Below are 23,549 nucleotides of genomic sequence, written 5' to 3'. Positions count from 1 at the left end.
AGAGGTGAGCCTCCGCCTCTCTCAGCCAATGAACGGCTCCTACCATTGACTTCAATGGTGAGAACCGCTAGGTTACTAAATGAAATTTACAGGGCTGTACCACTACTTACAGCATTGAGGAATGAATAAGGCTCGCATTGAAGAGAAATTTGGACAACTGGTATATAGGTGGATGCCCTAGCCATTTTATTTTAAATCATTAGTTACAAATGTTGTCACCAGGTGAAAATGTGGCGATATAAATCACTTAAAGAGAACTACAATTATTCAATGTGTCCTCCTTTGTGGTCAACAACAGAACTGTTTTTAATTTAGTTTCAGCATAACAATGGCCCAGCGCACAGAGCAAGGACCATCAAACAATGGTTTGCTGAGTTTGGTTTTGAAAAACTTGTCTGACTGCACAAAGACCTGACCTCAACCCCACTGAACACCTTTAGGATGTATAGAAATGCTGACTGTGGGCCGGGCCTTATCTCCTAGCATCAGTTGCCAACCTCTCTAATGTAGCTTAATGGATGCGAATTTCCGCATACATATAAATCTTCCCAGAAGAGTGGAGGCTGTTATAGTAGTAAAAGAGGTGACCAAATCCACATTAATGCCCATGGTTTTGGAACAAGATGTTTGACAAGCACATATGGGTGTGATGTTCAGGTGTACACATACTTTTGCCCATGTAGTGCATACTCTGTGTACTTTTGTATGTGAATTGGGAATGTAATATCTTTTTTAGTCTTACTGTACATGTTCAAAGCAAATGCCACAAAAAAATAATCGTGACTAAAAAATAATCATGGAATTTTATTTATGTGTTATAATGTGTTGTACTTGTTTTTAATTGACTTTTTTTTTTTAAGTCGAAGACAGTTTGGCCCAAAAGACAAAGAAGAAGTGAAGATAATCGATCACCAAACCCAACATCTCCGATTGATGCCACATTTAGCCACATCTCTGGCACTGACATTTACCAGCAGGTATTACCATGCTTTTGTGTGCGATTTGTTTAACTTTCTCAGAGTCATTTCCTTTGCGAATGACAGCTTCAGTGTCTGTCATCAATATTTCCTGCAGACAGAGTATATCACCATACAAACATGCCTACCCAAAAACTAACTAAAGGAGAGTTGTTCCATGGCTGCGCCAACGTTTGCGCGTGGGTAGCTTTCAGCATGGTGTACTGAAAAAAGAAAATATAAAACACAGTGTACACTGTATGTGATAAATACTAGGTTACAGAATGGGGTATATATATATGCTCACTCGTTTCATGGATGAATCAATCGTTGGGTATCTCACACCGCTACCTGAGAGTGGCTGCGTATTACAACGATGTGTGGAAATGCTTCCTTAGTATTGTGGATACTTCTTTTCAATCCTTAGGAGACGGTTATAGAAAGGCGAGCTTAGTTCAGTTTCTCTGTGGTCGGTATTCACCCTTCCATGGTAGAATTGGACAGTCATTATAATCCCAATGTCCTTTAGGTTTCTTTATGTGATCATCAGTGGTAAATTAATAAACCAAACGTCATGAATATGGGGTATATAAAGTATGCGTCTTCAGGATATATAATCCATATATAAAATATAATCTGATACTTAGCAGTGCTAGAAATGCAAATAATCAAAGTACAAAATTAAGACCATGTAGTTCAAATGCAGGATAAACATAAAATTCATAGCTGCTGTCAGTGTTTTATTGCTATGAGCAGTGTTGTATGTCTCCCAGCTTTCTGATCAGTACAAGGACTAGGCTACATTTCCTATATGCATTTAAATTGTATCTAGCACTATTATACCACTTTCACATTGAGGTTCGGACCTGGGATATTGCAGTGGAAACCTGGGTCCTGGCTTGGTGTGAAAGGGTCAACCCGGGTGGTGTGTTTAGGGTCCTCGAGCCTGGTCATTACCAGGGTTACTCATGGGACACACCCGGATACGTTGTGGTCTATGGTGTGACCTGGGCTATCCGACTCGAGTTACTCTAAAAGGAGCTGATTGGTGTATCAGGAGCGCTGGGAGATTATGTGATCTACGAGCTGCAGAGCAGACAGCATGGCGAACATCCCAATGACAGATAAAGTTTTGAAGGGCTGACACGGGTGCAGTGTGAAGGAAGACCTGGGAATAATCTGGGACTAAGGTACAGTAAGAAAGCGGTATGAAGAGCTGCAACACGGATTGAAACCGTGTTCAAAACAACCTGGATCGGACCCGGGATTTAGGTGTTAAAGAGGTATTACTGTACATAACATGTAAAAAGTGTAGCTGTACCTTAATCTACAACCAAAAGTGTAGAGAATTGGGATTCGGCATAGCTCTGGGGTCCTGATCCTAAGACTGGTTAGCGCCTTACCTATGTCCTACTCATTTGTCTCTATTCTGGAAATTGTATATAGCTCATTCCAATATATTTTTTCCATGTGAAAGCCCCACTAAATTCCCAAGACTGAATTGAAAATATTACTTCAAGCCATACCAGCTTAATGATTCAGGAGGGTAAATACTCCAACAAATGATCAAACAAACTAGAAAGAGAGAGAGAGAGCTGTGCTACGTAAGCATTGAATCCTTCGCCTTCTGTTTTGAATAAAACTTTTGGGGCTTGCACCTATGACAGGGAGTGCTAATATGATGCCAACCCATTGACTAGACTGACAGTGATTAAGAGTGCACAGTTTGTTTTTTTAGAGTTTTTTATATGGCTTTAGTCACATTGCTATTTAGTTTACTCAATCACTGTTGTACTGTTATCTACGAAAACTGGAGGCAGATAATATTTTGTATGATGAACAATATTGAACAGAATGCAGCTATCACACATCTGGGTCTTAGCCCCACTTACCTGTTATGGCAGTGACACATCATGGCCATCCGTGCCTCTCCTGGCCATCCGTGCCTCTCCTGACCATCCGTGCCTCTCCTGAGTCTGGTGTCACTATCTATAAAAACAGTACCTGCTGTTCTGCTTCATAGACAATCTTGGATTGCATCACATGATCCACTCGGACAATCCAGTCTCCAGCAACTCCGGTTGCATGATTCAACCAGGGGATATGCAGGCCTGAACAACTTGTGGATCTCCAGCTGTTGTAAAACTACAAGTCCCAGCATTCTTTACCAGCTGATCTGTGGGTGGCTATACTTTGACTTGTAGTTTCATAACAGTTGGAGAGTCACAGTTGGCCAGGCCTACTCTCCTGGCTCTGATCCTGTCTGCAGTATATCCTGTCAGCATTACTCCAGTGCCTTCCTTTCTGTCTACAGCATCTGCAAGTTGGCAACCTCAGAGTGCCTCTGATTCTGGCTGCAGTATCTTCCATCAGCATCAACAAGGTGCCTCTGACTCTGTGCACAGCTCTTTCTACTCAGCATCGGCTAAACACACACTACTGTGGGCCCTGGCTTTAGGGTGCATCCCAGTCTGGTTCCCGCACTAGTGGCCCTGTGGCTGATTCCAGTTCTGAGTGTTGTGCAGCTAGGTCTCCTGTGGCTTGTTCCAGCTCTGAGTAGTGGGTTACAGTTCTGTGCACCTGTCCGCAGGCTTCAGTGCTGAGAGTCCCATGACCAGTTCCAGTCCAACTCCAGTTCTGAGTTTTGTGTCTCAAACCTCCAGCACCAACAGAAGGTATTTCACTCTTCTCGGTAAGGTCCAGATGAGCAGGAGCTTCCTTAAGGCGCCCAACTTCAACTTCTTGTCTAATAAGCCAGCTAAGCCTAAGGGTCCCGATCCAGATCAAAAACCCAGTATTCGTGACAGCAGTCTATTACTTCAGTAGGAACAAGATACATCATTGTGGCAGGAGACACTTAGTTCCTCAGGCATGTGACTAGTTCCTATTGAATTAATAAGCCCACAAAATGCCTGCCTCTCTTGTGTGCAGGTGACTAGTTCAATATTTTAGTGGTTATATACAGGGGCGTAACTAGGGGCTTGGCACCCAGGGTAAGGGAATAAACGGTGCCCCCTCCTATCAGTGCCACAGGCCTAATTACCACACTGGTCTAGTGCCCAACAACCTGGTGGTCTAGGGAGGGGTTAATGGTAGCCTACCTGTCTGGCCCTCAGCCGAATTTATCTGCCGCTGGCCTGTCCTGGCCAGCGGCCAACGCCAGAGCTCTTTTGTCTTGAGTCCAGCGTCTTCTGGCCTCTTCCACGGCTGCCAGAGCTCTTCCCGCAAGTCCACGACGTCTACATCTTCCGCCCGCCTCCTCGAATTGACTTCTCTGCCCAGTGGCTTCTGATGTCAGGCGCCGTGTGCGGAGCCAGCTATAACGCGGCATGCCGTGATTGGCTCGCCGCGGCCACTTTCTATTGGCTGATGATCTGCAAAGCAAAAATGGCCGCTGGCCCGCGAGGTGCTTGCAGCTGGCACCAAATGTCACCCGCCGCTGGGAACAGACCGGTGAGATGTGTCCCATCGGGGACACATCTCACCAGACTGCAGGACCTCCGGTGCTGGGATCAACACTTGATCCCAGCGCTGGATATTGAGCAGGATGGCACGCCCCCTCTGATGAGCCTTTCAGATGCCGCCCAGGGTAAGGTGCCCCACACGCACCCCCCCCTTGTCACGCCACAGGTTATATAATCAAGTTTGATTGTGCATACAGTCTAGTCACATATTTTACATTATGTTTAGATTATTTTGTAGAACAAAATGCTCTGCAGAACTTAGAGGAGCAAAGGAGAGGACTGCTTTCCCTATTGTTTTAAAACATACAAACATTTTTATGTCTGTTCACAGACTGGAAACATTTCATTAATCTTATACAGTTTTCTTTATTTTAGGTCTAACATGCAAAAGACAATTATGTTGTCAGTTTTATAATACATTATATTCTGTTAAGGTTCTAAACATATAATTTTCCTGTAGGCTTCAGTCCCTAGGGATAACTAGGTTTGATTAATTGTAGGTTAATGATTTACATATTTACAGCTACACAGTAGGTGCAAAGCCTCAGGTTACAGTATCACAGGTAAAATGAGAAACATGCTTCTTACCACCCACTGTTTCTTGGAAAACATAACTGGGCCTTGTATGATGAAATGTGGTAAGTGTTTTATGTAGAAGAAGGAATCTCTCTCACCCACTTTTCATTGACAGGATGCAAGTATTTCTTCTTAGTTTGCGCCATTGTCAGGGGGTATCCCAACCCCTGTTCTTTCTTTGAATAGCTCTAAGAAACCCTAAATGATACCATTCATCATTATGTGTGAGTCAGAATGAAACAGGGATCTGTCTTCTGCAGAATTTCTGCTTTTAGTGACACTTTACAATAGGGTTCAATAAACCTGTATCTTTTCTTTATAGGTATGCAGGAGAAATGCTTGATGAGGATGTTTATCATAACAGAGACCTGGTAAACAATCGTCCTTTACAAGCCCTTGTAGCGGGTCTGAAGGCATACAGCACATGGGAGAATCTCTCCTGTCTACAAGACTGTCGGGAATGTACTGGAGGAATGGTGAGTTTCTGGCTTAATGCCTTCACTTTTTATAGGTGAAGCTATGGAGGCTGTACACCTTCTCTGCTGTATACTATGTTTTCCGGCTTAATCTCTGCACGAGTGAACATTCCTCCTGTACCTCAACTTGAAGAATGACTGAGCGCTGTGGATGCTAGCACTTTTCTAGACAGTATAGTGTTATTGTTCAAAGTCTCTGACACCAACACCCTTAATCTGTCCACGTGTGTAACAAAGTTGGACAGATCTAAATGAATACCATAAGGCCCCATTACCTTGGTAGGTTGATGATTGCACACTCAGAAATCTACTGACCAGTGGTCAACTGCAGTTTTAGCTGAAATTGAGAACATTTATGCTATCCTATATTTTTGTTTGTGGTTTTCCAAAATGTTTTGAATGATGCCTGTGGGGAATGGGAGGGGGTGGGACTAGGGCACAGGTTATGTTTTTTTTTAGGTATGCATGTGGGGAACAGGGCGGGGAGGGGGCATAGGGGGACTAGGGGACAGGTTATGTTTTTTTTTAGGTATGCATGTGGGGAACAGGGCGGGGAGGAGGCATAGGGGGATTAGGGGACAGGTTATGTCTTTTTTTAGGTATGCATTTGGGGGAACAGGGCGGGCAGGGGGCATAGGGGGACTAGGGGACAGGTTATGTTTTCTTTTAGGTATGCATGTGGGGAACAGGGCGGGGAGGAGGCATAGGGGGATTAGGGGACAGGTTATGTCTTTTTTTAGGTATACATTTGGGGGAACAGGGCGGGGAGGGGTCATAGGGGGACTAGGGGACAGGTTATGTTTTCTTTTAGGTATGCATGTGGGGAACAGGGCGGGGAGGGGGCATAGGGGGACAAGGGGACAGGTTATGTTTTTTGTTAGGTATGCATGTGGGGAACAGGGCGGGGAGGGAGCATAGGGGCACTAGGGGACAGGTTATGGGTTTTTTTTGTTTGTTTTTTAGGTATGCATGTGGGAAACTGGGCAGGAGGGGATAGGGGGACTAGGGAACTGGTTATGTTTTTCTTTTTTAGGTATGTTGTTTTTTAATCAAAAGTAACCAGCCTGGTCACAGTAAAACCACAGTTGACCTGACTGTTGTAAACACTGTTAACTACCACTGGACTTCAGCTATATCTTCGCAATACATTTATTTATTATACAGGGGTGTATCTAGGGGTCCGAGCGCTCCATGCAAACTAAGGGCCTGCGCCCCCCTCCAATAACACACACTGGGGGTAGTTTAATTCACACATGTGAAGAAATAGGGAGAGTATAATTTTTATTTCTCTTTGTAATATATATATCTTTTATAGAACTTACTCCATTGCAAACCACTATATATAAATTTATTTATGCAAAAAAACACAGGAAAAGCTTAAAAACATTGAATCAAAAACAAACAAAATGCATTATGGGTAACATAATTTACATATATTCAAAATGGGCTATCTATACTGCGTTACGCTTTTTAACAACTAATACCTACACTCCACCTTTAATTTACTGGGATGATAGATCTTTTATATTTTCTCACATAAGAATGAAGCCAGTCCATATGGATCATGTCTTATTCCCAACACGCGGTTAACCACCACCTTAAAAGATCGTAGCCAGTCCCCCAAAATGAGGAAAATATAAATTTATTACACTTACACTGGGGTAGTTCAATTTACATGCCTGTAGAAATAGGGAGACAATATATATATATATATATATATATATATATATTATTATTTTTTTTATTTTTTTTCAGTTATAACACTTACTACATGAAAAGCACTGTTTATTAATTTCTATATGTCAACAACACAGGAAAAGAGGGCATCAATAACAAACAAGATGCATTGTGGGCAAGATAATTTGCACATATGCAAATTACCTTGCGAATAGAGCCTTGTGATTGATGTGGTGCTTGCACTCTTTTCCTGCACAGTTGACATATTGGAATTAGTGAGTGGTGATTGGTATGTGTTGGGTATTGTGGGGGATGAAATATATTAGGGATAAAAATTAAAAAAAAATACTCTCCCTAATTTTAAATGTTTCTGATATAAAGGGACATATAAGAAGGCTAATACATAGTAACAGTCAATGGAGAACACAGGTAAGAGCAGAGGAGACAGGAGGAGATCAGGGATCTTTGCTGCAGCTGACTGTGGGACACTGCTTAATAACAATCAATGGAGAACACAGGTAAGAGCAGAGAAAGAAGGAGACCATGGATCTTTGCTGCAGCTGACTGCGGGACACTAATAAGAGCAGAGGAGACAGGAGATCATGTGCTAGTGATGGCAGGCGGAAACAGCGCCCCTCCTCAGCCAGTGCCCCTGGCAAGGGCCATCCAGGCCAATAGGGAGATATTATTATATTCAGTTTATTGTTAGTAATAAATAACATTTCACACTAAAACAAGCATCTATTAGCCAGTATATATTTTACATTGGTAGACTGGAATATTTACCATAAATATATAACCCATATACTTGCAAGTCTTGTGTGTTTTGGAAAAGTGTATAGTATAAACCATGTACATTTGCCATAAGAGCAATCATTTCCATGTTATAGCCTGTTGCATAGTATAATGCAATTTTTTCAGCACGTAAAAGTAGGATTCCAGATTTACCCATTTGTATCACACGTATGAATAAACCCAGATTTTGGACTAAACCCGCGTGATTGATGCATATGTTAAAAGGCTCTAGTCTTCCTTCTCTATTCATTACAGTAGAGCTTGGCAGACAACCACTGCTCCTTTCAGTTACTTTCTTACAATTTTGCAACACTATACAAAATGATTAATGATGTAGAGGAGCTGTTAGATAAATATTTAATTTGTTAGTCATAAGAAAGAAAAATACAACACAAAATATATTTATTGTGGTATTAATTGGGTGGGATATATGAATTGAAAGAAAACAATGTCAGCTTTGTGTTAGACACTACATATATTCTCTTTTTTTTTTCTTTAGTTAACCTAGATGTAGAATGTTAACACAGTGTTTATTCTGTAATATATTATTATAGTATTATTATAGTATTATTATAGTAGAGCATATTATGATGATTTACAGTAAAGTTTACAGAAGAGCACAGTACAGAGTGAGGTTAATAAAGGGGCCTATCCATTAGCAGATAAACTGAACAATAGAACGATATATCGTTCAATCGTTCAATTTATCTGCTAATGGATAGGCCCTGAACGATGACAGATGCCCAATCCTGCGGCCGATAAATTGAATCTTTCATCTCTCCAACATGTTGGTCAATTATCGCATATAGCTTCCAGATATTAGAAATATCTGTCAGTTTATATTTTGTAAACGACGAACGACGAAAGATATAAGCAGCAGCTACAGAGGAAAAAATCCACTCCCTGAATGAAGTCATGTGATATCGTTCATCGTTTGTCGTTTGCCAAAATCTGTCATGTACAGGACAGATATCTTTCAGCACAGACAGAAATACATCTGCTAATGGAAAGGCCCCTTAACAGTCAACTTTAGACCAATGTAGTAAGGGAGTAATAAAACATATTCAAAGCTCTACAGTGGGTACATATGCCTGGATTTATTTGTGTGGTATATATTCCAGGCCAACACAGTTGGCGAATATAATTTGAAAATATTTTATACAGCAAAATTGTAGTTTGTAATTCTTTTTACCTTTTCATATGTTGGCTGGTCTTTGGCACCCTGTTTAAGTTTTTTTTTTTTTGGTACTGATCTCGAAAGCTGATATAATTGACTTGATGGAGTAGAGATACAACCATTTAACCTTCAGTTGTCACTAATTATATATCAGTCTATCAGTTACAGTGCTGTAGTTTCTCATTGTACACATGTTGCTGCTGGATTACAGGTCAGGAGGAGTTTGTTAATTGCATGGTAGACACATTGCAAAGTTTTCATCTGTCCTTCACCAAGAATGATCATGTACAGTACTTTTGTCCCATATATTATACTCTTCTGTATGACATAATGGGGAAAATGTAACCAACGGCGATGTTTAAAACAACATTTAAAGTGTCTGGTTTTGCCTTATAAGAGATTATCGCTTTAAATCTCGTAGCGAAAGTTACCGATTTTGGCAAATCGCTGTTTATTACATTTCCCCCAAAGGCTCAAATACAGTAAATATGAACCAAACTGTTATGTTTATGCTAAAAGAACGTTCCTAATACTTCCCAAACATTTTTCTCCTCTGTTAGTGTGTGAAACATTTCAGATAGATATTTCTTTGTAGAGCATATGCATTTGTTTATCTGGATGCATGTCTATAATATATTGTGTAAATTATAAAATGCGATTGTTTATTGTTTTAGAAAAACAATGCATTGTATATTTGCACGAATTAGATTTTGCATGTTCTTTTGGCAAATATTTATATGTATCAGTGCTCGAAGTGTGCCGGTATGCAACGGTATAGCATACCGGCACTTCCTGCACTAAACTTTTTTTTTTATTGCAAGGAGGGAGGGCGGAAGCGTAGCTTCAGCAGTGAGGGAAATCAACCTGCCTCCGTCTGCTACACTGACACTGCTCACAGGCTGTCAGTGTAAGTGGAAGAAAGCCAGCCCAGTGTCAGTGGATAACAGCAGTGAGCCGCCTCTCGCCAGTCCACTGTGTGCCAAGCAGGCTTGGCCGCGGGGCATCTGCCAACCAGACGGCAGTGGTTGGCTGGGCCGGGGGGCAGGGTGCCCCTTTACAATTTGATCGCTCCACGGCTGCCCCCGCATGTATTTATTTGGCTGCGGGAGGCAGGCAGAGAGAATGCTCCCTGGCCGCTCTGTGTGTGTGCTGTAACTGTCGGAGCAGCCGGGTAGCTCCGCCTCCCTCAGCCCTCAGCTGCGCATACACGATCATGACATATGTCATGACAGGACAGGCTGGTCTGCGGCCGTGCCACTGCAGGGGTGTCAGTCTCCAAAGAAGGTGGGGCTGCTGACAGGTCAAAATTGGTCCCATGCTCCCCAGTCCCATTAAAAAGGCCGGCCGGGCTGACACTGCATCTCAGCAAGGGCCGGCTGCCGCACTTCTGGGAAGCTCTTGTGTCCCCTCCCTCATCCTCCGCTGTCTGCCTACCCTTTGTCTCTGTGAGATGGGTTAGGCCATCCGTTCCCGTCCCTATGGCTGCTGGAGGTGTGCAGAGTTGTGCGCGTTGCAGCTATGTAGTTTGGAGAAGGAGTCGGTTTGCAGTGACAGTGGCACAGTGCTGTAGTCCACGGAGGGAGGAACGCCAGCCGGGACCAGAGAGCTCTGCGGAGATTACTTTTTCATGGTGAGTTCCTTCCACTCCTTTTCTTTCTGCTTCTTTCCACTACTTCTATCCTACCACCTGCTTCTCACTACTACTCCCATCCTGCCCCTAACTACTACTCCCACCCTGCCCCTCCTAACTACTACTCCCATCCTGCCCTTCCTAACTACTACTCCCATCCTGCCCTCTTCTTCCCACTACTTCTCCCATCCTGCCCCTTCTAACTACTTCTCCTATCCTGCCCCTCCTAACTACAACTCCCATCCTGCCCTCTGCTTCCCACTACTACTCCCATCCTGCCCTCCTGCCAGCTAGTGGAATCCAGTTTGATATTTAAGTACACAATTGCCCACAGTCCAAGGACTCATCTCCAAAAGATGCCAAGCAGTTGTTATCCACTGTGTTCACACCGCAGAGAAAAAGCTGGTCACCCTGCACAGACAGGTAACAGGTGAACCCACTCTTCAAGTAGATTCCTGCTAGTAGTCCATTTTGACAGATATTTTATTGCTGAGTATATTGATCTTGTGTGTTTTTGTGCTTATATTTTAAGCCTCTTCTGTTACCAGAGACCACAATGCTGTTAGTGTAGCAATGTCACGTTTCCCTAATGATCCCAACTTACATCTCGGAAGACTTTGCCCTGATTCAGAGCCGCTCGCTATTTGCGGTCGTTCGTTCTAAAACAAGGGGTGGCTATTCAAATGAACCGTTCGCTAATTGCGGTCTGTTCACGCCTCTAAGTCTGAACGAGGGAGCAAAACTTGCGGTTGTAATTTTGAAAACTACGCCCCCTTCCCGCTCGCACCATGCGTCATGTCCGCTATTTATTAGATTAATCGAGTACATCGAACAGCGTATATGAACTGCTCGCTATTCTTGTGGCTGGTTTTTTCAACCGCTATTTTGCGAGCAGTTCGGAGTAAAAAAAAACCAAGTGACGTGGTCAATGACGCTGCTGTATTAATTATGCACTCCCTTAAAACGCCCGTTTTGAGCTTTAAGCACGCCTGCGATCTAATTCCACACCCCCGTTTTCAAGCACCTTTCCATGTTACCACCCACATACGCCTCCTTCTGTCACTCAAAATAGCAGGCATTCGCTATATAGCGAACAAACGATTTTCGGCCGCACTGACTGGTTCGCGCATGCGTATTAAAATCCGTACGCATGCGCAGATGTGCGAACATCGGTCAGAACGAACGAGCAGCCGCTTACGAGCGGCTCTGAATCATGCCCTTTAATAGCAAATGGGGGCATTATGTGCTATGACGAAGGGAGGAAATCAGATTTGGGGTATAATTTTTAATAAAAAGGCGGTGTCAATTTTGGAGTACTATTTTAATGTGGAAGAGGAGACAGAATTAAGTATGTTTTATTTAATGGGAGTGATTCAGATCTGAGGTATTATTTTTAATGAAGTAGGTATGTGTGTGTGTAGGTAGGGGGGTTTGGATACGATTTTTAATAAAGTAGGTGGGAGTTGATGAAAACTGGGGTCTAATTTAAAAGGGTGGGCAGATCTGGCATCTGATTGATTTTTAATGAAATAGGAGAGGCAGTCAGATTGTGGATCTGATTTTAAGTCTAATTATTCTATAGATGTCACTGTTATTTTCTCTGTATTGATCAGAGGCCCTGATTCAGAGTCGGACACTCTGAAAGAGCGCTCGCTCTGAATCAGGGCGTTTTTTTTTTGTGCGGCCTCCTGGTCACTCGCATAGCTGTGGGTGACCACCCACAGCTATAGCGAGCGGCCATGATGATGGTCGCGATGGTCAAGACCATCGCGACCATCGGGCTTGCGACGAGACCCTTGTGGTAGGGTCTTGTGGCCGCAAGCCCCAGAGAGATTTCGGCTCTAACAGAGCCGGAATCTCTCCACTGACATCACTCGTAGTGCAGGAGGGAGTGATTAGAGGGTTTCCTCCCCCTGTGTTGGACTGGCAGCAGGGGCAACCAATAACAGAATCCAGGAGATGCGAGTCACAAAATGGGGACGGACAAGGTGGCGCTGGATAGGGAGGTAAGGTTCTGCATTAAAGCCTACAGACTGTGAATAGCAGCAACATCCAGTAACAGAAAATGCATACACCTCAGTCAGGGATTTTGTCAAAGGGATACTGAATCATATTAATAAAAACAAAAACCTAAAAAGTATCATATGTTGGTGCCCTGTCAGTCAGCATTTATTTCTACTCATTAACTGTCATTATTTAAGAGCTGAAAGTAATGCTGGGTACACACTGGCCAATATATATGAGCTGGTCAATTAAATATCTGATATATCGTGTGTGCATTGGTCAGTGTGTACAGATGATATGTCTGTGAATGACGTCATTCATAGACATATCGCATCGGCTGTGCAGAACAGCAGATATGTATACATTATAAGTTGTCCACCCATACACTTGCTGCAGAGGCCACCAGTGTCTGACAGCTCAACTGGCCGGGCACATGTAAATGCCCGCCGAGTTGTAATGTCAGTCACGACACATTGTGCCAATGATTGGTAAGTGCATACACACTTACCGATCGTCAGATAGTATGGCGGCTCGCCGTCGGCTGATCCGTCATCTTAAGGAGGGTATCCACTTAGCGATATACAAACGAGATCCCGATTGCGACATTGCAATCGTGCTCTCGTTTGTATAGCTAGTGATGTGCCTAGACTGAACGTTCAACTCCTGGCACATCCCTCATCCCCGCACATGCAGAACCTGACGAGATCATCAGGTTGACCTGCATGTACGGGCGATGTCAGAAGCGACCCGCGGGCACGCGCATCGCGGGTTGCTTCCGTCCACAACATGCCTGATGCATGCATGATGCATGCGCAATTTGCAAGCGATTGCACGATAACGACATCGTTATCGTGCAATCGCTTCTTTAAATCGTTTAGTGTATACCCCCCATTAGTGTGTATACAGCTTAAGAGGTACAGGGGATGAGAAAAGTCAGCAAAGAATTAGAGATGCAGGAGGTTACAAAAAGAGGGGAGGGAGTGAGAGGTGTAGAGCTGAGAAAGTGAAGGAGGTACTGTAGTAGGAGGTCCAAAGGGTGAGAAATGGAAGAAGGGAGAAGTTCAAACGGTGAGAGATAAAGAAAGGAATGAGAGATGGATGCATGACACGCCCCTGTTTTGAGTGGCCAAACCCCTCCTGACATGTCGCCACAGCTCTTGTGACATATGGTTACGCCCATTTTTCCAAAGTGCGCCTTTGGCGTGAACAGTGTATCTCCATACCCCCACTTCAAAATTCTCACTTCGACCACTGATATGTATTATAAAATATTCTGTGATCTGCACACCTACTACAAAGTGCCCATATTCTGAGATTAAATTATTGTGTTAAATATTGCATTGTAATGCCTGGTATAGATCATCTGAACAATAATTATACTTTGGTACCTTATTAGTTTGCAAGTTAGTCATTAAATGACTACAGTGTAAAAGCTACAATTCAGAACACCTTGCGTCACCCTAGATGACCATTAACGGGATGTAGTTATGAGACCGCCGGTCTCAATCCCGACACTACAATCCCGGCAGGGGATTTAACATGGGCGTGGAAATAGCGACCCCTATGTCAATCCTGACACCGATCGTCCAGTGCCAGAGGTAAGTAGCGATGTAGCCGAGGATGGGGGGGTTAGGTTTAGGGACCCCCAGGAAGACAGGGATAGGCAACCCCCGGGAAGTTTAGGGTTAGGCTAGGGGAAGGGGGGGTTAAGTTTAGGCACCAAGGGGGGAGGTTAGGGACCCCTCCGGGAGGGTTAGGTTTAGGGTGCGGGGGTTAGATTTAGGCACTAACGGGGGTAGGTTAGGGAGGCACCCCTAAAGGAGGTAGGGGGGGAGAGGGGAGGGTTAGATTACTTACCACCGCTGTCAGGATTTCCTCCGCGTCGGGCTCGCGCTGTCGGGATTTGTGTGGCTACACAGCCGTCGGCATTTCAATCCCATTCCTTATTAACTGATCTTGCCATCATGTCATTTCTCACTGAAAGGACAGCATTGTTTAATTTACCCCTCTAATATTGTGTCAAACGTGTTTTTTATTGTTGTTATATCACTAGTGTTACTGATGTATGTGAATCTGCAATCTGTATATGAGACACATTTTATTTAATATCATAAATAGGAAGTCACACGTCTTCTTATTTGATAGTTGTAAGATATAGGCTCTCCACCCTCAAGCAGCTATTTAAAGATGTCTAATGATGGCAAATGTTTGACAGATCAGTAGTCAGTTAACTGAAATGACATTGTTCATTGTAATTACAGTCATGTGGGGTATTTATTTTTTATGATTTGTTGAACAGTACATACAGTTTATTATGCTGTTAAATTTATATGACACTCATTGTGTTGCCAGAGTTGTTGTTTGGAAATAGAGGAGGCAGCTTGTCATTAAAACTACTGGAAGGATAGGTCCAACACATTCTCCCCTATCAATAAGCCAAAGGTTCTACCCTGGTTAACTAAGTGGTGTACATGACGTGTATGACGGTGGACATGACGTGTATGACAGTGAGCCAGCTGTTAATATGTTTTGAACATTTTTTTTAACCTTCTTGAGTATTCACATCACATTCTGCAAATGTTATCAATGTGTTCTTGCTTTTCCAACCAATTATAATCCATGAAAGATGATTCCTAAGAAAGTCAGCACAGGCTATGAAAGATAAAACCATAAAATGGTCTCAATAGCTGGTCAGCCTCATTAATTCTTAAGCTGGGTGCACACGTAAAGATTTTCTGTCCAACCATCCAACTAGTTGATTTTTGGAATGAAAATCTGGTAACGTATGGAAGTAACTGATGATCAGCAATTTGCTCCTAAATGCCAGAAAACAGATGAAAATGGTCGTCAGACAACTTTGTTAAATGTTTGATCTAAACAATTTGTTCAAACAACAATTTTTGTCCATTTTCCGGCGTTTGGGAGAAAATTGCTTATTGCCATTTGCTTTCATACCTTATCAGATTTTCATTCCAACCAATCAACTAGTTGGATGGTCGGACAGAAAATCTTTACGTGTGTACCCAGCATTAGTGTGCATACACACGGTCAGATTTTTCTTCAGATCTGAACGATAACGATTTAAAAAATCGTTCAATCGTTCATATCTGAAGGAAAATCTGACATATCTGAAATGTTTGAACGATGAACAACGCGCATTCCTGATGATCAGATAACGATATCTGATATGTTTGCAGTCAGATTTGGATGATTTCAGTCATTTAAATGCAGTCAAAAATCGTTCGTAGTTCAAATAGTTTGCAAAATCGTTCAAATCGTTGGTCAAATCGTTCAGTCGTTCATCTTACCGTGTTTATGCTCCATTACACTCTATTTATCATACAGAATATTGTTACAAAACCTTCCAATGCTTTTCTGTATAAATAAGGTGGATTACCTTGTGGCACTTTGGTCGTTGCTGATATTAGTGACATCGGAGTATTTATTTAATTATTAACTGCCCTTTATATATCGTACACATATTCTGCAGCGTACCCCAGTGGAGCTTGCAATCTATATTGTCTACCTCATGTACACATACACTAGAGTTATTTTTGTCAGAATCCAACCTACTAGTTTGTTTCTGGCTTGTGAGAGGAAACCGGAGTAACTGGGCAAAACTCACGCAGACACGGGAGAATATACAAGCTCCACACAGATAGGGCCTGTCACAATTGGTGTCTGCGAGTTACCTGTCTCAGGTGGTGATCGGGTTTCAACGGAGGCCGGCATGACTGGAACCACAGATAATGTAGATGAATAGCTCTTTTATTATAAGAAGTGGGTAGCAGTGAGAACTGCCTTTGGTGATGAGTGACTGGAACTGGAAACTTGAGACGTTGGAATGTAACCAGAAGGAACTTGGAGGGACCGGACTGGGACCGGCAGGTAGGCAGACTGAGCTGGTCGGGTTACTAGTAGATGGGCTTGCAGACGGATGGTAGCGTGGAAGCTACGTGGAGCGGCTGGATAGCCGTGGGTAAACGCTGGTATCTGGGTAGCTATGTGGAGCGACCGGTTAGCCGTGGGTAGACGCTGGTAGCTGGGTGGCTACGTGGAGCGGCTGGATAGCCGTGGGTAGACGCTGGTAGCTGGGTAGCTACGTGGAGCGGCTGGATAGCCGTGGGTAGACGCTGGTAGCTGGGTGGCTACGTGGAGCGGCTGGATAGCCGTGGGTAGACGCTGGTAGCTGGGTGGCTACGTGGATAGAACTGATGAGCTTGGAACTTGACTCTGGACTGGAATAACGTGACAATGGCTGAAGGGAAATCAGGTAATGCTGAGACGAGCGTTAAACAGGGTGATCTGGAAATGCTGTGACAAAGTTGGAACTCAGGTGCAGGCTGGATTGGATAATTGGGAATAACAGGTTTCAGGAAGGAATGGGTAGGATTGGGAATTTTAGGTTCAGGGAGGGAGTAGGTAGGTAAATGGAGCAGGAGTTGATCCACAGCAGGAAGCAAGGCAGGGTGACACGATGCAGGTTTACAGAGTGCCAGGGACCAACCAGGAGTAGGACTAGCAGCAGAGCACAGGCCAGGTATTGCCGTAACAGGACGACTGGATGCCAGGTATTACTGTAGCAGGTTTATGGGATGCACCAGCGGTTGCTGCCAGCAGGTTAACTGGATTGCCAGGTATAGCTGTAACAGGTTTCAGGGATACACTTGAAATGCAGAAAAAGCATGAACCATACACCACGGGAAGACGAGATGTTCAGGCCCAGAATGCTATCAGGAGAAGATATATATACCATGGGTCTGGCAGCAATTGGTGGATACGGACAGGTGGTCTGGTAGTAGCATTCTGAGTGGTGGAAGGCACAACATGCAGAGGGAGTATTCATCTCTGCAGCTCTGAGAATCAGAACCACACCTGCGATTCCAATCAGGGCTAGCAGTGCTCACAGACAGAGGAGAGGCCAGGTGCAATAATCAGAGCAAATCCTCCAGGCAAATTACACACACAGATCCATGGGGCAGCTGACAGGGGTAAGCCTCAAGGCAAAAAGGTGACAACTAGACAGGGTCGTGACAGGGCCTTGGAGTGGAATAAGGAAGAGCAGTTTACACACTGACATCCAGCCTAGAACTCACATTTCTAAAAAGAGTAGGCAAAAATGAATCTTGTGCCTGGTAAATGTATTGTTTCCCATATATGTAAATGAAACATGATGAGCAAATACAGATCCACAAATGCACTTTGAAGATCGCCGTTCCAAAACAAGAATAACATACTGTCAAGGTCAGAGTATTCTGTAGAACCGGTTTGGGACCCTTGGACTGAACGGAGGTGCAGACGAAACGAGGAGGCTTAATGTAACTCTTGCTCATGAGTATAACCAGGAGTACAGGTTCACTTGTGACAGTGCAAGGATACAGGACTGGAAATGGAGTGAACAGACCAGGCCCACTGGGCGACCCCTCAAGGTCAGCAAGACCAGGGATACACTCCAGCAACAAGGGTGAACTCCAAGACTCAGAACAGTACTAGTAGATAGGAACTCAGGGCCTGATTCAGATCCGCTCGTAAGCGGCCGCTCGTTCTGAGCAATGTTCGCACAACTGCGCATGCGTATGGGTCGTAATGCACATGCGCAAACCAGTCATTGCGGTCGGAAATCGTGTGCTCGCAAAACAGCGAGGGGCTGCTAATTTGATTGACAGAATGTACCGTTTGTGGGTGGTAACAGGGGAAGGTGCTTGAAAACGGGGGAGTGGAGATCCGAACGCAGGCATGCCTAATGGTAAAAAGGGCGTTTAATGGGAGTGCATAATTAGTAAAGGAGTGTTATCGACCACGTCACTTGGTTGTCTTTTAGCCCGAACTGCTCGCAGTGATTGCGGTAGGAAAATCCTACCACAAGCACTGCGAGCAGTTCAGATGCCTTTCGATGTACCCGATTAATCTAATAAATACCGGAGATGACGTGTGTTGCGAACGGCAAAGGGGCGTCTTTACAAAATAGCGAGCGCATTTTTTGTTCGCTCGCTCAGACATAGAGGCGTCAAAAAACTGCAAAGAGTGAGCCATCAATTTAAATATCCGGGTTACACAGTCAGAGTACAACTTGAGGAAGCTGCAACTCTGGTACTGCTCTGACACAAGACCTGGAAATGGAGCCAGTGAGGAACAGAGGGCCTGATTCAGAGCCGAACGCTCTGACTGGAGCACTCGCTCTGAATCAGGGCACTCCTCCATGAAAATGGAGCGTCCTCCTGGACGCTCGCATAGCTGTGGGTGACCACCCACAGCTTATGCGAGCGTCCATGATGATGGTCGCGATGGTCAAGACCATCGCGACCATCGGGCTTGCGACGGAGACCCTGCGGTAGGGTCTCGCTGCCGCAAGCCCTGGAGTGATTTTGGCTCTATGAGAGCCAAAATCACTCCCACTGACATCACTAGTGATGTCAGTGGGGCCGGCTTCAGATGGTAGGCGTTCCCATGGGAACGCTTCCGTCTGGCAGCCACGCCCCTGGAACGCCCCCCAAAGGGGGCGTGCTGTCAATCGACATCGACAGCACGCCCCCTTTGGTGCGAGACCCGGAGCGACGGAGAGCCCGTCGCAAGCTGGGTTTCGCGCATGCGCACGACGGAGCTCCCTCCGTCGTGCGCATGCGCAGTGGGGCAACATCGACCCGGTTGCGAGTGTCCTGCGCTCGCGAGCGGGTCTGAATGACCCCCAGAGAGTCAGGATAAGTAATACAGATACTGGACACCTCAGTGAACCTTAGCCCTGGAACCAGCACCCTTCTCTGAACCAGCCCAAGACAATAGCACACAGCACATGGAAACCAATACAAGGCACTGTCCCAGCGGTATGATGGAATGAAGACCACGGCTGCACTCGCCGGCTCTGCACTGAGGAGGAGTAGTACCTTGGTATGCAGCATGGACGCTGCCGCGCTAATAGGTGACAATACACAGCGGCAGATATCAGCAATATACTTGCTGGCTGAGACAAAGTGGCCAGAGCAGGTCTGTGTGCATTGTGGGAGTGGCGACGCTGACAGATAACAGAACACAGCAACAGATTGTAAGCAGGTCTGTATGCAGCTTTGCAGCGCTGACAGGTAATGGTACACAGCGGCAGATGGTAGCAGGTCTGTATGCAGTATGGACGCTGTGATACCGACAGGTGAATGATACTCAGTGTAGATGGTAAATAGGGAGAACCCACAAAGTAGCAGATAGAGTCACAGAGACTACAATCACACACTACAAGGAGTAAACCTGGAGCCTAGAACAATCCCGAGAAGGAACACATTGTTCAGGCAACTGGTTTAAATAGGGTGTGGTGAATAGCCATTGGTCTGGCTGACCAGGTGAGCACACAGGTGCATCAGGTAATTTCCAAGGAATGTTTCTGCACAGGCCTGGATACAGCAATGATGAAGTGTGTAACATACGTGTGGTGATGTGGCAACATTGGATCAAGGTAATTTACGTCTTTTGCAGAGAAACTCCCGAAATGAATGTTAAAACACTGCAAATTAATATCAAATTTACAGGGAGCTCTACCAAAAGAAAAGTAAGCTATCCCAATGTCTACAGGATCTTAAGAGTTATAGGGCAGTATTCAATTAGGGAGCAAAAAGTCCGAGCTGGACTTTTCGCTCCACATCGGAGGTTTTGCAGGGATAAAGTAACGGGCGCGTGCCCGCTTTATCCCTGCATTCAATTAGGAGCCAGCAAAAACGGGACCCGGCAGAAAGGTTTAGTATCGAAAAAAATTGGGGAATTTTCGGGAATTTATCCTGGGTCCCCCCTAATGATGTCCAGACATGGGGGATCACTGTGGGTACCCCGGTTTTTCCCTGCTAAAGGTAATTAGGGTTTTTAAATAGCAGCGGCAGGTGCTTTTTTGCGGCTCTGAAGAAGTGATGAAGAATAGCACTTAGATTTTTTTTTTTTGCAAAAAATAAATATGCCCATCAAATTTGGGGTACATGAAAATGGGTGCAAGCATATTTTTAAGTCCCTTATAATTCTTCAAAAATGCACCTGCCGCTACTACCTACATTCTGCAAAACACCTGCTGCATACATGGGGACCCCCCCTGAATCAATTGCGCTACTTTAACACTTTGTTCCCCCTTTTTTTTTTTTACCCCAAAAATCAAGTAAATTTTTTGGGGTGTCTTTTTTTTACACAGATTACTTTTAGGGGCCATTCCCAGGGGTGCAGGCTATTTTTTTTAAGCCTGATCCCCCTAAACCCCAATTCTGCAATTTTTTCGCCACCTCTGCAGTATTTTTACATAGACTTTTCGCACGTAATTGAATACGGGGATAAATGAAAATGTCGAAAATGACATCATCGGCGATAAATTATCACTGATAACGGCTTTTCGGAGCCTAATTGAATACCCCCCATAGTATCATTCTTATGCTGGGCACACACTAAACGATGTGTACCCATCACGATCTCGTTCGCGACGGGACCCAGCGGGTCTCGCAGGTTTGAAACATCTGCCCTTGGGAAATAAAAAAACTCAATGTCCATGTGACAGAAATATTGAGGAAGTTATCAAGGAGAGATTGTTAGCTAATTAGCAACCTTGATTGCCAGACCACCAGTGAGTGGTCAGCTTCTCTAGTCTTTCTCTGACTGTCTGGGGAACAGGTTGAGGCATGCAGACAAATAGAGACCTTTGCTTGTGATTGTAAGTGCTATGAGTTGGACACTAGATCCTTCTACCCAGAGAGAGGGAACTCTATGTTAGTTAGAGCTGGACAAGCTGGGATTTATTTTTATCTTTTGTTTATTTTATGGTGCTAAACAAAACTAGCTGTGGGTACTTGTACCGAGGCATTGGCCGGTGTTCTACTGATTTACTGCTGCATGAGAAGTGTTGCCGCTTACCCCAGGAGATGGTACCCCTAACCTGATCTTGCATCTTCAGTAAAACAAATGTCTCTCTGGTGACACAGCAATAATATAATATTAGAGGTATCTTACCAGTTATTTTGCGATTAAGTAGATCCGTGAATGCCTTACTTACAATCACTAATCCCCTTTTTGTTGTAGATGTAGATTATACTTTCAGTTACAGACACATTTTGTTACCACATAATATACTGTATCAGTAAACTATAGCTGTCAGTAAAGCTGTAGAAAATTGTCACTGGAAGCTGTTTCAAGTTTTCAACTGTATCTCAAAGTGTCTTTCGACCTTTCACCAATAAAAGCTCTATAAAACATATTTAGGAATATTAGGTAAACATATCCAGTGCCTTTTTCAGCCAACATACACCAGGACATGCTGGTCCATTGGATGAAGTTAAAATACTGTTCTGCACATGATTATATGATTATTGCAAATCTAGGACATGTTACAAACAGATGTGAGCTGGAAGACCCGGCCAACACAAACAGTTCAAGAAACACTGTGAAACGGTGCTCAGATTACAGAACAGCACAGGACTGTCATATTTAAGCCTCATTAGCCTTTGGATGAAATCAAGCTGTTTTGCAGAATATGTTTTCATATCAATACATCTGGAGAAAGGGTAGTTTATATATGTTTATTTGTCATTATAGTGACTACTGACAGTAACTTCAGAAGTGTGTTTTCTTTTCTATCAGATTATTTAGTATAGGAGAACACAGTTTATGGAATTGTGCCTGAATAGGACTGTAGCTCCTTATCAGACATCATTTATTTTGTCTTGGGGGGAGATGTACTAAGCTCTGGAAAGTGATAAACTACCAGCCACTCGGTTCCTAACTGTCATGTTACAGACTGTGTTTGAAAAATGACAGTTAGGAGCTGATTGGTTGGTAGTTTAGCACTGTCCAATTTATAACTTTCCAGAGTTTAGTCATACCTCCCAACATGACCCTCTCCAGGAGGGGCACAATGCTCTGGTCCTGGACTTCCCTGGTAATATATGATTGGTGGCAGCTCCAGAGGGGGGGCTGCAGTACAGTCCAAAATTCAAATAGGGGAGTCACACCACCTGTCAGTGAGTCCCAGCCAGTGATGTTTGGCAGCGTGTGAAATGACAGTTGGTGTGGCTCCCCTATTTGAATTTTGAACTGCGCTGCAGCCCAACATCTTACCAGGGAAGTCCAGGACCAGAGCATTGTGTCCCTCCTGGAGACGGTCATGTTAGGAGGTATGCATCTGTGGAAACATATACAGAGAGAGGCTCATGTAGTGTTGGACGTACATCTATTGTTTTGAGTCAGATACACATTTTCATACTGCATCTACATACCATAAACAGTGCATATACAGTATGTCCGTATTCACAGTTTGGCACCTCTTACGCTTATGATTCATTAGGCCCTGGAGTAGTGGCATGAGGAAGGGAAGGAAAGGGGGCGTGTTCTCATAATTATGACTGATGCAGACCTGAAGGCAGATACACCGGCCTGGAGATGTATCTCTTGCAGTGGCTGGAGTGCTGGTGCAACCATACACAATGATGGTGACAACCAGCAGCACCAGCTGGTCACTTCTGATTGGCTGATTGTGTACTGAGCTCTCCAGCTGATAGAGCTTTAATCCATGGGTGTATTATAATGGGTACAGGGTTTGCAGTGCAAACGGGCATCTGGGTCCAGGGAGGACCAGCACCGCACACCCTGCACCCATACTTTTTTTTTACTTACCTTTCCGATGTCCCACAGAGTAGCGCTACAGAAAACACTTGGAAAATGGTCGCCGCAGCCATTTTTCTGGTGATATGCGCATGCGCAGTGGACTCCGAGCACACTGTAGTGTCCAGAGTCTACCACTGCTGTCAGTTCGCTGACGGCAGCCGGGGAGATAGGAGGAGGCCC

The 23,549-nt window shown here is 44.3% G+C and overlaps 1 protein-coding gene across 2 annotated transcripts in view; it reads left to right on the top strand.

Annotated features, from left to right (window-relative positions):
• Window positions 1-23,549, top strand: part of ACOXL (acyl-CoA oxidase like) — a 549,975-nt gene that overhangs the window by 241,570 nt on the left and 284,856 nt on the right. For both annotated transcript variants that reach the window (XM_088477381.1, XM_088477382.1), the window contains exons 11-12: window positions 861-977; window positions 5,319-5,472. In XM_088477381.1, coding sequence (XP_088333507.1) covers window positions 861-977; window positions 5,319-5,472 — 271 coding nt within the window. The remainder of the gene's footprint in view (window positions 1-860; window positions 978-5,318; window positions 5,473-23,549) is intronic.

The sequence above is a fragment of the Taudactylus pleione genome, unplaced genomic scaffold (assembly GCF_031769625.1).
Source record: "Taudactylus pleione unplaced genomic scaffold, aTauple2 ptg000201l, whole genome shotgun sequence".
NCBI lineage: Eukaryota > Metazoa > Chordata > Amphibia > Anura > Myobatrachidae > Taudactylus > Taudactylus pleione.
The sequence above is the reverse complement of the archived record's forward strand: the minus strand, read 5'-3'. Positions and strand labels throughout refer to the sequence as shown.